At 33.5% G+C, this 18,421-nt stretch overlaps 1 protein-coding gene across 4 annotated transcripts in view; it reads right to left on the minus strand.

Moving 5' to 3' along the window:
• LOC115215250 (TSC22 domain family protein 1) overlaps nt 1-18,421 on the minus strand; it is a 142,339-nt gene that overhangs the window by 65,591 nt on the left and 58,327 nt on the right. The window contains exon 2 of one of the 4 annotated variants that reach the window (XM_036505311.1): nt 7,701-7,725. The exons of the other annotated variants lie outside the window; for them this stretch is intronic. Within the exon in view, the coding sequence (XP_036361204.1) occupies nt 7,716-7,725 (10 nt within the window). The 3' untranslated portion in view covers nt 7,701-7,715. Of the gene's footprint in view, nt 1-7,700; nt 7,726-18,421 lie in introns of those variants that run through there. 4 annotated transcript variants of the gene reach the window in all.

The raw sequence follows: 18,421 nt of genomic DNA on the forward strand, positions 1-18,421 counted from the left end.
AATATAAAATACAGTTGATAGTGTCTATTATTTGAAATTCCAAAAATCTGAAAGCTTTCAAAACTGGAAATTATTTTCAATGAGTAAAAAGCAACGAACAGAAAATTCTAGAAAGTGCTCAGAAAGGAATTTTTCCTGGAAAATGGGAGTGAGCATAAAACAAAAGCTAAAAAGAGGGAAGTGATGTGTAGCTGTTTTATGTGGTTGACACAAAGTAAAATTCTAACATAGATTTGTCTTAATGAAAAGAGAAACTTTTATGCCATAAGGAAGTGGGTGAGAGTATAAATTTAAGTAAAACTACCTTCACATAATCTATATAAAGAAACACAAATGGAGGACACGTTTAGATTAAGATCCCTAGCTATCTCACTGTATAGATGCAAGTACTTGGGATGTGAAGCACTTGCAGTCCCAAGAAATGTAGACTAAAGGATTAGTCTACATTAGTCATTATCATCATTTAACATCTCATGTTCAATGCTGACATAGGTTGGATGGTTTTCAGGATCATGCTCACGTCTATCTTGGCATTGTTTCTACAGTTGAAAGCCCTTCCTAATGCCAACATCATGTACTGGGTTCTTTTTTCATGCCACCAGCACTAGTGAGGTATCCATGCGCCTTTTTCAAAACTACAAACCCCAAGAGAGGCAGCTTAGAAAATAGGAATTAAAATATGAAAGGGGCCAGAGCAGAAAAATGTTTCTTGCTGTAGAGATGCTACATGGCTACTCACATTTTGAAAGAGATGGTGGTGGGGTAATCAAGATGGCATTAGTAAGAAATAAAAATAGTGGTGATGAGGTGCCTGAGTTCACCCTCGATGTAGGTGGTGAGAAGTGAGTGAACTATATCAAATCACATTACTACCAGAATAAATTAAAATGAATACAGAAAAGAATAGCTATCTAACAAAGTACTGCCATATATAATTTAAATTCTAACATCCATAAATCAGTTTTCTAAATGTCAGTATAGTTACCTAAATAATGTGAATATATTCTTTTCAAAAATATGAATTTCTTGACATTATGCACAAAGAATACATTTTTTTAAATGATGATTGTCTACACAAAGACTTGATTCTCTTTCTCCAGGTAAGTAACATGAAAACATTTATCTCAGTTCAAAATTGGACTATGGTCATGCTGGGGCATTACCTCAATGGATTTTAGTCAAACAAATATCCCTAGTACTTATTTCAAGTTTGGTCCTTACACTATCAATTTCTTTTGCCAAACTGCTAAGTTACAGGGATGTAAACAAACCAACCACAGGTTGTCAAGCAGTAGTGGGGAACAGACACAAAGACACAAACACACACACCAGACTTCTACATGGTTTCTGTCAACAAAATTGACTCACAATTGGTCAGTCCAAAGTTATAGTAGAAGGCACTTGTTCAAGGTGCTGTGCAGTGATATGAACCTGAAACCTTCCCACACAAAAATCATACCATCTGCCCTTCAATCAAGAAAGAAAGAATCTCGTTGTTACCAGCAATAGATATTTTCCACTATTCCGTCTCTTCATATCTGTACATGTGTATAATATCTCTCCAGATATCCAAAAATTAGAGAAAGAAAATTGCTGGTAAAAACCTTTCGATATTATTTCAAAATTATTATACACAGTTATACTCACACTATAATAAAGAATATATTAAAATAACTTTGCTGTTAATAAGCCAATGTTCGAAACAAATTAGCATGAAATTTCAATTTGGATCACTTTAACCCAGCATTTAAACAGGCCATATCCGGCCAAAAGTATTCTGCCTGTTTTATGTTCAAACTGGCCAGATCTAGTCTCTCACACCAACCCTACATATCGTTTTAAAAATTAACAGCTACCTCATCAAAATCTCATAGCTACAAGATAATGCATGATTAGTTCAAAACAAAGTGGATGAAAAAGGATTAATTTTGGCAGAATAATGCGAACACTAAAGGGTTAAAGCTGAATGCTTGTACCAAGGGCATTTTGAACAGGTTGGTATCAAAAGGATTATGCACCTGTCATATCCGATAGTGTTCTCAGAGTATAAACAGAACCTTTATTATATCCATGGGTAGTTCTTATTACATTGTCCATACCAAAGATATTTTCCCACTTGTGATGTCACATATATCATCTGACTGTCCCAGGGACTGAACTCAAGCCCACTACCTAAATTACTACACTTGACTCCTAACCAACACCTATATTTACCATCCTCTTGACTAGCAGGAACATTGGGTTACAGAAATTAGGAACGTTAAAGCTAACAGGTTTTTTTTTCTTAAAACTCTTAATTTCCATTATTAAGCATTAGGTGGTTAATGCAGTTAGTAACATAGTTGGTGGGTGTAAGTTCAATTACAGGGTCATACGTGTATATGTGTGTGTGTGAGTTTTATTTATTGACATCACTTTACCTATTTTGTCTAATTTCTCACCTGCATTGCTTAACCCTTTAGTGTTCAGATTACTCTGTTAAATGTAAAGCCTTTTTTTATTAAAATTGTTTTTAATTAATCCTGCATTATCTTATAGCTTTTGAGGTTTCAGTGATGTGATTGTTTATTTTTAGAATGTCAATGTAGATTAGGTGTGAGAGGCCAGATATCGCCGGTTTGAATATAAAACATAGAATATTTGGGCCGGATATGGCCGGTTTAAACACTAAAGGGTTAAATGTCTTTTTAAAAGGTGTGTGTGTGTGTGTTCATATGTGTATGTGTGTGTGTGTGTGCGTATGTATGTATGTATACACACTCACGTTGGTTCAAGTGGAATGAGCAAGTAACAACACAAGGAGGGGAGAATAATAGAAAATCCCTGGTATGAAAACAAACAAGCTCTGTGAGTTTAATAAAGGGTTTGGTGTGAAATTCCAAGAATGTTACCAAGAGGCACCTGGACAAGACTAGAGGGTATAATGGCTGATATGTTGCAACGATAACAACGAAGACAATACACTAGTCCAAATAAGTGTAATAAAAATGATTATTTGTCCATCAAAAAAATTCAGGCAAAATTTATTTCAAAATTATTCTAAACATGTATTTTTCCAATAATCCATTAAATTTTATGGTAGCCTTACAGATAGGTTTAAATATCAGAAAGTAGGTTTATATATATATATATATACAATTCCAATTTAATTTTCCTTCTAATGTTGATGAAAAGAAATCAATATCCATCTCGTTATCACATAATTCAATGCTATATAAGGAAGCTACTAATTTCATAAAATTGTATGTGTATTAGTTGACATAACCAAATACATCCATTATTTCAGAATTTCAAATAAACACAAAAATACACACACACACACACACAACATGCTGGAAGTCATAAAGGGGAATAAGAGCAACCTTAGGTAAAATGAATCAAGGTGTCTATGATTGAATATTTATCAAATGATAAGTTATAAACTGGAAGTTGCCAGCTATTTTAGAGTGACTGAAATTTTTGTTACATATTAATAAAAATATTTCATGAAACTAAAACAGGTATAGAAACTATAATATGAATGCCGACATACAGCATTACATAAGATAAAATTAATATTCATGAGAAAATTCTCCTGCAACAAATGTTTACATGTTTGATATAATTTTGACAGTTAAACAAAAATAATTTTTTTCTTTTTTGTTTTAATTAATGATACTCAATATCATTAGCATGCAATTGCTTTCATTTTTAGTTATTTTCAAGGTCAGACTGCAGTCAATTTTACCGGCATCATTATATTTATGTTTTGTCATCAATATGAATATTTAATCAATCTTTATGTAGGAGTATTACGAGGAAATAAACAGCTTGTTACATAAAACCCAATTATTTTTTCACATGTAAAGCTGAATATTTTAATAAGTCAACAAAATTAAATCAAGAACTAGCAATTAGCTTTGTTTACATTAATTCCTTTAGGTTTTTAGTCCATATAAAAGTTTACTTTCTTTTCAGCAACAATGTCTTCTACATTGAAAACCATAGTAGGAATTGATTTTATGCTATTTCAGTGGGATACTTAAATAGAATTTCTGTTTATAAAGATTCATAGCTATGTTAATCAGCTTCAAGCAGGATTTACAGCATAACTTATAACACGAAATTAGAAAACATGATAAACTGGGAGAAAAACAGATACCCGTTTTTCATTTTTTCTTCTTTGAATTTCAAGTTAATCTTATTCATATCATGAGATGATAATATAAATTTTTTAAATATTTGGACTGGAAGCTATAAAATAAAACCATAATGGATGATAATAAATACAGTCACTTTAAATCATAACTACTAGAAGAGATTGTTTAAACAAATTTAAAATAATAAAAAATATTAAAACATGTGTTCTTTATTTCATGTGTATAGGAAGGTCAGTTGCATGAAGTATATTTTTAAGAAGCAAAAATATTTACAGACAATACATAAGGAACCATCCAGTGATGGTTGATGTATCTGTCATCCCAATATCAGCAACAGTCATTTGTTTCTATAATAAAAGGTGGCATACCTTTTAGTTATACTAACCTTTTGCTACACATTTTTAACAAATTTATATATTACAATGCAACACTCATGGTACAGCTTCACTGAGAAAAATGTCATCAATGATTGGTAGTGACTGTTAATTTTGTTAATAACAACATGTAAACACATGAACTGACGGAGGGGTGTGTAGAAAGAAAAAAAAAGAGGGAAATTACCTGAATGATTTAACGATGGCATAAGCAGCAAAAAGGAAGTTATCAGAAAAGCTTTTATCAACTGTAGCCTTAGTATGCATCGTCCTTGGCCAGGGGAATGTTATATGAGGCTGGGTTTCCATGTTAACTGCTACTGTATTATCAATAGTAAACCAACAACTTTGACTGCTGCTGTACAAGACTGTTCAATGAAACAAATCTTTGTACAACAGCCAAATTTTATCGACCATAAGCAGCTAATATCTACTATACCAGCAAGTTGAGAGTAGAACTCACTTCTTCCCACTATAGGATAAATGATCAACTAGTAATCAGACACTTGAAATAAAAATCTCGTAGTGGATTTTATTTTATTTACTGATTTATTTTGTTCGACTTGTAATATTAGAGTTTTAAAAATAAGTGACAGTCAGAATATTAGAGGTGTGGTGGGAGAGGATACACCCACACTATCTTTAAACAAATTTAAATTAATTGAATGATGATAGATGAATATATTCTATTAACATTTTGAATATTGAAGTAAATATTCTGTTGTCAATCATTTCAGTAATCTAGAATTCGTGTTCATATTTAATGAAGTGTGTTATGAAGTCATATTAAACATATAGTGTTGACACTAAACATGACAGGTTCAATTTCAATCAACAGCTGACCTGCCTGGTAAAAGTAGAATATAAATGTTCAATTTGATCAATGAGTCATCATATATAAGGTCACTAGCTAACACTAGTATAGACTGCCAAGTCTGGTTACTACATTCGATTACTTATGCAGCGATAGTTTGCAAAAAATATATATGTGTATTGACTGCAGTATATCATATGGAATGAGTACTCAAGATGTCATTGCATCAAGAACAAAAATAGCACTTCATGGAAACTGATATTAGCTTTTAAAAATATTTCTCCGTATTAAACTTGAATTATAGAAAAACTTAATGTTAGTCAGATAGTCCTTAAAGTGAATCTAATTAGAAAAACGAAGAAAAAAAAAAACTAAGCTGACATCATTCCATCAAAAAAAATGGCTTTGTTTAGAGCAAGTGATATGACAGGTGAAGATAGATATGAAATACAATCATAACATGTATAAAACAAAAGAGTGTACAAGAAAAATAACTTTACATTCTTAGAAGGTATTACATCATAGAACTGGTTATCATTGTTGCTTACAAAGATTTGATCTGACAATTAACTGCAAACAAAACTACACATCAATGTTCAGGTATTTTGTTGACATGACAAAGTATTAAATATACAGTTAAAATTAAGGTATTTTAGGATAGTGAACTTTAAAACAGTAGTTTTCAATCATTTGTTGTATAGCACAACTTTTCACTGAATGGTATTTTATAAACACCTTCTCATTACTGCATATTCTGCAAAAATAAAAATTACTTTAATCAAACAGAAGCTAATTTTATGCAGTGACTTATTATCCATTTTTACCCCCTTTTCCTATCCTATCTAGCAAATGACCCCTTTTTTAGATATGACCTTTAATTTGTTTCAATATTTGAACTGCAGTCATGCTGGGTCACCATGTTGTAGGGTTTACTTAAACAATTCGACCCCAGTTGTCAAACAATGGTGGGGAACAAAACACAGACACATACTACAGGCCTCTTTTAATTTGTCTCTCAAATCTACTCACAAGGCTTTGGTCAGCTCAGGGTTATTGAGGAAGGTGCTTACCCAAGGAAATGCATAGTGGTACTGAACCAAAGACCACATGGTTGGAAAGCAAGCTTCTTACACCACAAACATGCCTATTAAAGGCAAAAAACTAGGTAACAAAATTATATTGGACCTTGTATGTCATGTTTTTCTGTTCACTGGTAACACAATGTCCTTCTCATATCTGAATACCGTCAAAAAAATTTTTTTAATGAAAATATGTTTGAAATATAAGTATTGTGCATGGTTTAAATATTTCATTTCTAAGAAAAATCATGACATTACTAAACACCCAGCATGCCCAATCCCACAGTGCTCCCTTCTGGGGTCACAAGGTCACCAAGGAGGTGCTATTACCTACATTAAGAATAATTACTCTAAACAGTATTAAAAATCTGTTTTAATCAGTGCTACTATAGGTGAAAATTCTCTCAAACTGAGAGGGAAAAAAATCTACAATAAAATACATACATCAAAAATTTGTTTTAAATCTCATAACAATATATAACTAACAACCCTGTAGTTGGAAAGTGTTTGAAAGATTATAGTTATAGAACATACAATTTTCTTTTTTGCTTTTATTAAAACTGCAACGCCACACTGTGGCAAAAATAGGGTTTATGGATAGGCACTCTTTAAAGTTTATTATTAGGAAAGACAACTGAAGAACATCAAATAAGAGAGAAGACTGATAAGGGTTAATGTATTGAGAAAGATACTCCGAAAGGATTAAGGTGTTGAATAACACTCCAGACTGTGGAACATAGTTCAGGTTCTGCTGAACAATGGCATGAGAAATAATAGAAGACAAGCTTTATGAATATGGGAAGATAATATCAAAAACACAGTAGCAATTAACTTTCACAGTATCAACACACTTCTATAATACAAAATCACAAAAATTATCCATTTTAAAATTAAAACATTAAGTGAAAGTGTATCCCAATCACCTTAGTTCATTTACAAATCCCTCCAAATTCTTTAAAACATTTGAATACAGAGGTAGTGAATACACAGAATGTGATGCAAGTAGACAAGACTAAATTAAATATAGACAGTAGTAGATAGTTGTAGTAAATCTAGTAACAACTACATTGGATCACTGAGGGCTAAGTCTTTAATGTAAGGATTCAACTTATCAATATACAGTAGTGGTTTCCCACTACCTTAACCAAACCTATAACAAACTTACCCTTGCAAGGTTCTTACACAGAGCTGTTATGATATCACTCTGTGTTACATACCTTAGAACAAGGTGGACCAACTAGTTAAGTGTATAGGCCATCAATGATAGGACATTGTCAATCTGCTTGGTTGTCCACTTTTAACTCAGCCATTACCATTTGCTATGATAGATGTAGACAACAAAAGAAAAGTAAATCATAGGTGAAATAATTAAACCAGATTAACTATCACTGATCTATAACAATGAAATAACAGCATTGATCTACACTCGTGATGAAGATGTTAATAATGCTGATTATGGCAAACATGAGAAGGATACAAGATGCTTTGTGTTTTCTGGGCTAGTATCCCATGTTTCTGCCGCTGGTACTTGAGTAAATTTTACTTGTCAGTCATTTATAGTTGATAAAAAGGCAGAAAGCTGATAATATTGAAGTTAATTAAATTATAAGTCTTTACAAAATGTAGTCTTCTTCTAAGTCAAAAGAATTATCTTATCAGGAAATGAAAGATTACACATTAACAGAATAATATCTGTTATATTCCCTGGGTAAAGCTAATTATAAAAAAATTCAGTTTCATAATTAAACAGAATTTGAACTAAGATATGTGAAGTGAGTTACTATCAGTATTAAGCAAATTATTTTGATTTTCAATTCTTCAAACAATTTAAAAGGTTTTTGATTTCAAATGAATTATCTTAAGAGAAAACAAAAACTGATTTTTAAATATTCAATAATGGTATTAAATATTCAATTTGGAAAAGTTATCTAATTCAATTAAGCTAATGAGATGACTGACAAAATGGTCAGGGATTATTTTTAAAAGGTGACCATAGATATAGAATTATTTTCTGTTGCTGTTTTTTTTAATGTCTAATTCAGAGAAAACTCATACCCATGATCCTTTCTTAGGATCTCTAAGACTGGTGGATGCCAAAAAGTTAAAGTGGGTGACTGAGTAAGTCTACTATCCAAGGACAAAAACAAAAGGCTTCCACTGTTTCCCAAGGGCAAAAGCAATTGAGTTCCACATAGTTTACCCTCTACCAAATCTTATTCACCAGGCTTTAGTAGAAGAGACACACCTAAGACTATGTGTGATAGCAGTAAATCAAAACCTACAGTCAAAAACAGTATTTTATTTAAAATATCCAACTTACAGCATTAGAGATATTTGCAAAAATATTCCAAATCTTGATAGTAAGGAAATATAGACTAAATTTGGAGACTTAGCAACCGAAATTTAGAATACCAAAAGAAAATTGGGGTTGGGTAAATATATTATCAAGGAAAACAGAGACACCTCCATCCCCCAGGAGTTGCATGTTGTTTCTCGCTTAGCAAGTCACACATCAGCATTGTCTTTATTTTTGTTTTCCCTTTGTTGATATGGATTTGATGGGTCATCATAGTCCAGTTAGTTCATATTTAAACTGGTGGGGAAACATTTCTGCTTGCTGATATGGTTATGGCTGTACGAATAAAGAATTCACTTAGTAGTCATGTTGGGCTCAGTCTTACTGCAGCACCTTGGGCCAACCAAAGCGTTGTGAGTAGATTTGGTAGACAGAAAGAGAAAGAAGTGTCAATATGGATGATGATGGTGGTGTGTGTATGGCTCATTGTCTTGGTGTTGCACAATAGTTGTAAATGAGTGTCACCATTACATAAGAAGTGCTATTCGTTTTTAATTTTCCACGAAAAGATGTCAGGCCACAGGGAAATTTTTTTTACCTGGAAACCGGTGAGTTGGCAAGAAGAAGAGTATTCAGCTGTAGGAAATCTGCCTCAACAAAAGCCATCTGACACGTGCAAGCAAAGAAGACTGGACATTAAAATGATAAGTGTATATATATATATATTCAACATCATAAAGAGAGAGAGGATTATATTCGTTGTATTATATATATGTATATATATATGTATGTATATAAATATATATGTGTGTGTGTATGTATATAAATATATGTGTGTGTGTATATATATAAATATATATGTGTGTGCGTGTATATATATATATGTGTGTGTGCGTGTATATATATATATATATATATGTGTGTGCGTGTATATATATATATATATCGTGCCGCTGACACGTTAAAATGCTCGAACCGATCGTGACGATGCCGGACCCTCCGGCCCCTGTGCAGGTGGCACGTAAAAAGCACCCAATCCACTCACGGAGTGGTTGGCGTTAGGAAGGGCATCCAGCCGTAGAAACTCTGCCAGATTCAGACTGGAGCCTGGTGCGGCCCCTGGCTTCCCAGACCCGGTCAAACCGTCCAACCCGTGCTAGCGCGGAAAGCGGACGTTAAACGATGATGATGATATATATATTCATTAAATGCCTTAATTGCAATTGTTTTCTTTATTTTCCTGAGCTTTTTCCACCACCTGTTTTACTCGTCTGACATCATAGTGTTGTTTGTCTCCTCCCTACTTCATAACCATTGTTTGTTTGTGTGTGTGTAAAGATATAAACATTCTAATTATAGCAGCTAGCATTGCCAAAGACCTTCAGCTGTAAAGCACCAACTAACAACAGACTTTAGGTATCCTCCCCACTCATACCAGCATGAGAAAACAAACAAGACAGCAATGAATCATCACCAATGATATTTGTCTTGATACAAGACAGGTCGCGAAGAAGAAATCATATGAAAAAAGACCACAATAGACCTGCTTTGTTCCAGAGCAACCTTATTATTTATTGTTTTGAACAAGAGTTTGTAAAGGCACAAATCATTTGCAAACCCGTTCCTTAACCTTTTTGTTAGCATATTTATGTTGGATTATACTGTCATTGTTTTAATTGATTTTAAAAATAATGAGGAATTGAGTAAAATAACTTTGTCATTATTAAGCTGGTGTTAACAGTACAAGTCAGCCTGAAATTTTAAAGTTTTAAATTTCAATTATTTCAAAATAAAAAGTTTATCTCATAGAATCAAGGGTGGTCTTGAGCAGGTTGGCATCAAAAGGGTTAAAATGTTGCTTTCCAACAATGCCTGTTAATATATCAACAAAGTAATAGATAATGTTTGGTTACTGAAATAAACGAAAAGTTTGTAACTATAGAAGTTGTTATAAAGATATGAGGTTAATCAGCTTATTTTGAGAGATAATTTATGTCAAAGCAATCACATAAATTAATATTACAGGTTCTCTAGAAGTGTACTTAGCCTTTAGCAGCCTTTCACTTCCTAATAAGAACTTTCCCCCCACCTACTGCTCATATAATCTGAACAAGGCACAATGTCACAACTTAACCATTTCATAACCTATATAGCATTAATTTAGCAACACCCATTAATAATAAGGGATTAAAACTGTACAACTTTAGAGTCAGAAGTTCTCTGATTCAAGCCAAAGGAACACACACTCACTTCTCTTTCATATACAAGTGTGTATACACACACACACACATATATGTTTATACATACACATGTATGTTCACCTTCATGACTAGACATTTAATTAAATCACTGTACCACCAAACATATAATTACAGTTCAGCATCATGAAAATTATATTAGCAACTGCTTATATTTAGAGACAATGAGTTAAGTCTGAAATGTCATGATGTAATAATTAAAGCTACTGGCTTTGATAAAAGTCAGAAGTATATCTCAACAGCTTGCTGAAGCAAGTCAATAAATAATACTAAGAAATATTTGTAAATATGTTGTTAGAAACTTTTTCGAATATCTCTACCCAAATTCTCAATAACACATTACATAAAAGAATCCTAATAACACAGATAATATATGTCACCTGCTAATTTAACTTTCATGTGAATAAGTGTTATTTTAATTTTATGGTGTCCAACAAAATACCTGACACTACTTATACATTCTGGGTTCAAATATTGTCAAAGCTGACTACTTATCTTTCCAGAGTCAATAAAATAAGTATGTGCAAGAAAGAGCACTGAGTGGGGTTAGTTAATTTTGACCACACTTCTACATCCACTTCTTAAATAAGTGACTTATAATTGTTTGGGACATCAGAAATATTGAGTTTTAGTTAAGTCTGAGGCTAAGATTATATCAGACTAGACACAATAAAAATATATTGGAGTCATGCACAGCTATCAATTCAATTGATTGTATGTGCTTTAAAAACAAAGGTTACTATGACAGAAGTGTGATGGAGAGAGAGAAAAAGAGCAAGAAGGAAAGAGATTAACCTAAAATGCAAGGCAACTCACACAGACGCAATCATTCTATCAAACTGAAGGCTGAATGGGTGGGTCAATGTTAGTCGGGTTAGCTTCAACTCATCCAAGTCAACAAATAAGCTCCATTAATATCTGTAGATATATCAAAATATTCACAAAAAATATCTCGTGTATAATATGCACTGAATATTCTTTACTACTAAGTTATATGGGGTGGGGAAGAGTATTTAGTCACATTTATTATAATTGCTGTATAATTCACATTGTAAAAGTTCCTGCATCCTACACTGAACAACAAATGAAATTTGAAAGTGGTATTTGAACTTCACAAGTACAGGCCACAAACATTCACCTGTTGTAAAATCAACTTAGTGGCAATTACAGTGTTATTGAGATATATTCAATGTTATTTATTGAAAATATCATTTCTGATTGACTATGAGCTAAACGACATCAATAACAACAGCAATGAAACCATTAAAAAGAAATACAAACTTTAAAAAGAGTTACATATAAAATTATGAACAAATAAACAACCTGAATTAGGAACTGTTTCTTAATACTGAATCTTTTAAATATGAAAATATATAAAAAGCAACAATAATTGATGAGTATTTACAGTCTGAAGGTATTAAAAACAAACAGAAAATTCCTTTTAATCATGTAACAGAGCTGTTCTTAATTGTATTTAGCATAAACAACCAAACTTCCTCCAAACATTGCCCTACTATCTTATGTATATATAAGAACCAACAAGCAAGGCAGCTACATAATAGTTTGACATATTAAAAATGACAGCCAATTCTTCTTTCAATTATACCCTTCTGTCTCCTGTTAGTTTGATGCAATTCTGAGTCACTGCCATTCAGCTCTGAGAGGTGTGTATGAAATGAAAGAGCTGTTTTAAACATAGGTGATTATAATCCTAGAAAAATTTCATAATCAATTTGAAAACATGTTATTTTTAGCATCTCTCTCTCTCTCTCTCTCTCTCAAAAGAAATAAAACCTGTAATATTTTGAAACTCAGCTAAAAATTTGTTCTTTAATAAAACTCCTTTTTTTAAAAAAATCAGAATTTTAATAAACTGAAACAGCATTTTAAATTTTCACCATTAACATACAAGCTTGCATGGGTCAAACTCAGTATATTTGTGCAGATTTTATACAGCTGGTTTCCCTTCCTGTTGCCACCCTAACCTGTTTCCAAGGTAGTATTTCCTCAGAGTCAGACATGTTTGAGCAGAATACTGGAAAAGAATAACACTGTTTGTATGGCAGTGACGCTCATTTACAACTATCACATTATGTCAAGACAAAGAAACACAAACACACCACACACGTACATATGACTGGCTTCATTTAGTTTCCATCTACCAAATCCACTTACAAGGCTTTGAACGGTCCAGAGCTATAATAGAAGACAAGTGAACAAAGTACCACGGTAGGACTGAACCTGAAACCATGGGGTTGGGAAGTGAACTTCTAAACCACATGCAAAAAAGATATTTCAAACTACAATTTAGATCTTTAAAATCATCATCATCATTTAATGTCCGTTCTCCATGCTAACATGGGTTGGACGGTTCGACCAGGGATCTGGGAAGCCAGAAAGGCTGTACCAGGCTCCAGTCTGATCTGGCAGCGTTTCTACAGCTGGATGCCCTTCCTAATGCCAACCACTCCGTGAGTGTAGTGGGTGCTTTTTACGTGCCAGGCGAGGCTGGCAACGGCCACGATCGGATTGGTGCTTTTTACATGCACCGGCACAGAAGCCAGTCAAGGTAGCACTGGCATTGGCCACGTTCAGATGGTGCTTTTTACGTGCCACCGGCACAGAAGCCAGTCTAGGCAGCACTAGGAAAAAATGAGTAGCTTTAGTTTTATGTATCTGTACCTGTACTCACTAATTTCTAGGTTTGAGAATTTAACAATAAAGTGCCCAGTTTAAAAGGGACAGAGAACTGTATTTAAAACTATATTTAAAAGGTACAGAGAACTATATTTCAGATCTCCATTTACAGATAGCAGTGCATGGGTAACTCAGAAATCTACTCAATGAGGGTCTTCACCTAATCCCATTTGTCCTGTATTAATTATAATGCAATTTAAGGTGATGAGCTGACAGAAACGTTAGCACGCCAGGTGAAATGCTTAGCGGTATTTCGTCTGTCTTTACATTCTGAGTTCAAATTCCAGCGAGGTCAACTTTGCCTTTCATCCTTTCAGATAAATTAAGTACCAGTTGCATACAGGGGTTGATCTCATTGACTGACCCCCTCCCCAAAAGTTTCGGGCCTTGTGCCTAGAGTAGAAATGATTAATTATAATGCAATATAACATAAACAATACATGACTTATATAAGGTACATTTAAATTTTAGGTCGTAGAAATTATTGTGTTTCACGAAGAAAAAGAAAATTTCCTTCCTCTATCTTCACATGAAGCCTGATAAACCCAGTCTGTGCATATGAGTGTGTGTGTGTGTGTGTGTGTGTGTAAGCTAACAGAATATAAAATATTTATAAATCCAGTCTTCTTAATACCATCATAATCTCAAAAAAACACAAGAGAACCACCCCCCTGTCTATACTATGTATAAGTAGTCAGTTATGTAACCAATCTTGTTCAATATACAGGTGTGGTACCTGTACATTGAACAAGATCAGGTACAGCAAAAAAACAAAAATCCTCAAATTCATCATTCTTGATGTTTCAACAGTAAATGTATGGTGTGCATTGGTCCAAACCATGATGGTAACTGTAAAAAAAAAATAAAACATTAGCTACATGAAGACACCATTACCACCTGTCTAACTTCACTATTGCCATGCCAATGGCCATGTAAAATATGAGAGGTTTTCCTGGCACATCCTCTTTGATAGCGATTTAAAAGTTATTTAGTTAATAAAGGTTTGTTCTAAACAAGGGTTTGTAGAGGTGGTCCTCTCATACCAATGGGAGGAAATGCAAAACAGAAAAAATAGATTACGTAAAAACATAAAATCCAAGGTAAACAAAAGAATCTGAAGATTTCCAGATGAGTCTACCTTCCTCTAAGTTGTCAATACCTGAACTACTTAGTTGCTTCGAAATATTTATAAACACATTCCACCCATCAAGGGCAAAGTCAAAACAAAAACTTGCAATATGTATACTGAACATGTGTTTTACATGTCACTTGTTACTGGATCAGATTACAGTTCCACAAAGTAATAAAGAGGAAATCTAGCAGCTTATTATCACAACTGCCCTGTGTATAATAATACAGTAGCTGTGTTGAAAGTCATACCAATAACTTTTGACTCCCACCTGCATTAAAGTTGACAAATCTGTTTATCCATTCCATTCATGAAAGAGATCTAAATACAAATTATATAACAGGCCACAGCTGCTGAACAAGGAAACATTTGAGCACATCTCCTTTGAAAAAGGAGGATATACTTAAAAAGTTTATATTCTCTTCCCTCAGAGATTCTCCTGATGTCAATATCAGACTGAAGTGTAACTGTGAACCATAACCTAAACTGGAGTGCACATGCCAACAATAAAGTGGATATGGTTTGTAGATCTTCATACCCCTATTTCCCACCTGGAAAGATATCCATTCATCTATTTGCCAAAGTACAAATAAAGTTAGAGAATCAAAAATGTCTTGGGACCAACGTAAGAAATCATCAATGATTACATGCCCTACTGATGATTTTTAAAATTTAAGGAAGATTCTAAATGACTGTCAAAAATAAGATAGTTCTGTCACTATCTAAAGTGTAATTAAAGTTAATCGTCACATAGATAACTATAATGGTTTTATTTTAGATATCTCTAAAAGATAGAACTTTAACTTCAAATGAACAAAATACCATGCAAATTTAAAATAAATACCATATTTAAGTATATGCAGTCATCTTTTTTAATATAAAAAACATATATATTCATTTACAATGCACAATTATTCACTTCCTTTATCCAGGATATAATTTGTGGTAATTAGAACCTTTGTAATTTTGCACGAGGCAGTAAAGTCATGGTTGTGATTAAACATGTAATCAGAATAGAATGTTATCAATTTTTGCTTAAAGGGTTTATTGATACAGATGTCCAGTGATTATATGTTTTGTTGAATCACCAAGTATAACAAATTCTGTATATTACATTATTGCAGGCTATTTCATTGTTATCTGTAAGGCAGCCATGAAGATAATCCAATACAAATATTGGGTTCAGTTTTAGCAAAGCACCAGCATGATTCCAAACCAAACAAATCCATTCTTCATCCAGCCTTTTTCAGTAGCAGAAACAATAACATTATTTGTAAATTTAATGCTGCCTATAACAAAGAGGCAGTTTACCACCATCAATACAAGCATTAGTATACACCACTGTTTTACGCTGCCACCTGTAAGGCCAGATATCAATTTAATATCATATATTTCAAAATACACTGGTATTTAATCATCATTTCTAGTTTGATTAACTAACCCCAGACTTCTTTTATGCATACCAATGATAAATATCAATGTATATGACACTTTCCTATATCGTCTGGTAGACTATACAAGTGAATATACCCTATTTCAAATAGATACTGTAAGCAGCTCAGCAACTATCCCCAATGGGCCAACTTCTTTTCCTGTTTTCATATTCTTTATTGCTTTAGCATGCTCATGTCAACTTGGATAGCTGCCCATCACTACAGTTGAGTTTACATGGGGTAGACTACCATACAAACACATTCTCCACATTCAACAGCCCTCACTTTCATGCCACTTTCTTTTCAACAACAGTAAACACTGGTGTGTCATTATCATTCCACACAATTTCTCTATGACAACTTAATTTTCAGTAGGAAACTGCTTATCAATTCCAAATACTTCATGTCTCTGAGCCTTACATTTTAGAACATTGGTAAACTTCCTACTTTCAACTACTCCCCTTGCTAAATATATCTGATGTCTAGGTTCTGTTTTAGCTTCTTATATTCTTCTTTAACACCTACTTTCTTCCAATATTTCCAGGAATATCTCTATGCCTTAACAGCTCTCTCTACAGAACTATTCTATCATCAGGTCACCCTTTTGGCTGTAACCTTACACCAGCCACCGATATCTATTACCCAAAATAAATTGTTCCATAAAGGATATCTGAGTTGTTCCCAAATGTCCCCTGTGTTATAATATCCATCTCCTATCATATACAGACATCATAATCATCATGACTGTCTTAATATTACACGTGTGTGTGTGTAAAATATACACTTGGTTACCTTTCCATCACTAAATTAACCATAAGCAAAACAAGAATGGGAGACAGGATGTAACCCTGGTGAATACTAGAAATGATGCTATGGTTCTTAGAATACCCAGAATCTGTCCTGAGAAAACAACTAGAATCCTCATACAGATTCTGGAAGATGCTGAGATACTGTTAGGAATAACATATGCTTGGACAATCATCCATAGTGATTTTTTATGGATGCAAGGAAAATTTGCTGTGAAACATGGAAAATGTTAGAAAAGGCAGCCAATGATGCCTACACACGATCTTCAAACACAACTGGTAAAAATTACAAAGGAGGAAACCCTTCTGCAAAACATGATGGCATTATATCAGTTTCACCTAGCAATTACATTTTGCATGTTTATATTCTCTTGGCATGCAAAGACTGCAATGATATGGATACCAGAAGAAGGAAAATGAGACAAAAAAAGCCCAGCCTAAGAGAATCTGACACAGACATTCCAACAAGATTTCAAATGCATGAAGAGTAGCTAAATAGACCAAGAAAGAACTGCAGCAGAAAGAAGCCTACTATCTCATTACACATTCACAAGATGAAGTGACTCAAGAGGTCACTTCTCTGGTCTATCTAAGAGAGCAGCAACAACTCATCCAACTTACATCAGTACCAAAAGTGGACATAAAATAACAATTATACATGTACCTATATTAAGTGTGTGTGTGTGTGTGTTTGTATATAAAATGTGTGTATCATTTTATATCCGCTTTTCCATGCTAGCATCATCATCGTCATTTAATGTCCGTCTTCCGTTCTGGCATGATTGGGACCATAACTTAGACAAATATGCATTAATGAGCGAGAAGATCTGTTTTGTTGGCAGGTCATGTCAACTTATGTCACCCTTTTTTAGCTCAATGTATCAATGCAAAGACAAAGAATGTAAAAATTGACATAGACACATATGTATACACATTCACATGAAGAGCTTCCATACAATCCCAAAGCTACAGGGGAAGATACATGCCCAAAGCATTGTGCAGTGAGACAAAACTCATGGCTTCATGGTTACAAAAAAAAAAACTCCATATCCATACCTATATGTCTATTACATATTATCATAATCCTACATTTGCTTTCCATACAGGCATGGGTTGGATGAGTCTTCACAGTTCAAGTTACTTTTTGGGGGAAGCCACTGTCTCAGACTGGTGCTCACACATCAATTAGCTTAGTTTCTATGACTAAATGCCCTTCCTATCATCAATCACTTTACAGAATGTGTTGAATGCTTATTTTTTCTTTCTTGTAGCACCAATATGAGAGGTTGATTGGTCACAAGACATAATAAAAGGGACATCACAACTCTCCACTTTCTTCACTATTTCACAGTGTATATTGGGTGCATTTGATGTGGCACCATCAACACAAGAGAAA

This window comes from Octopus sinensis, linkage group LG8 (genome assembly GCF_006345805.1).
Source record: "Octopus sinensis linkage group LG8, ASM634580v1, whole genome shotgun sequence".
NCBI lineage: Eukaryota > Metazoa > Mollusca > Cephalopoda > Octopoda > Octopodidae > Octopus > Octopus sinensis.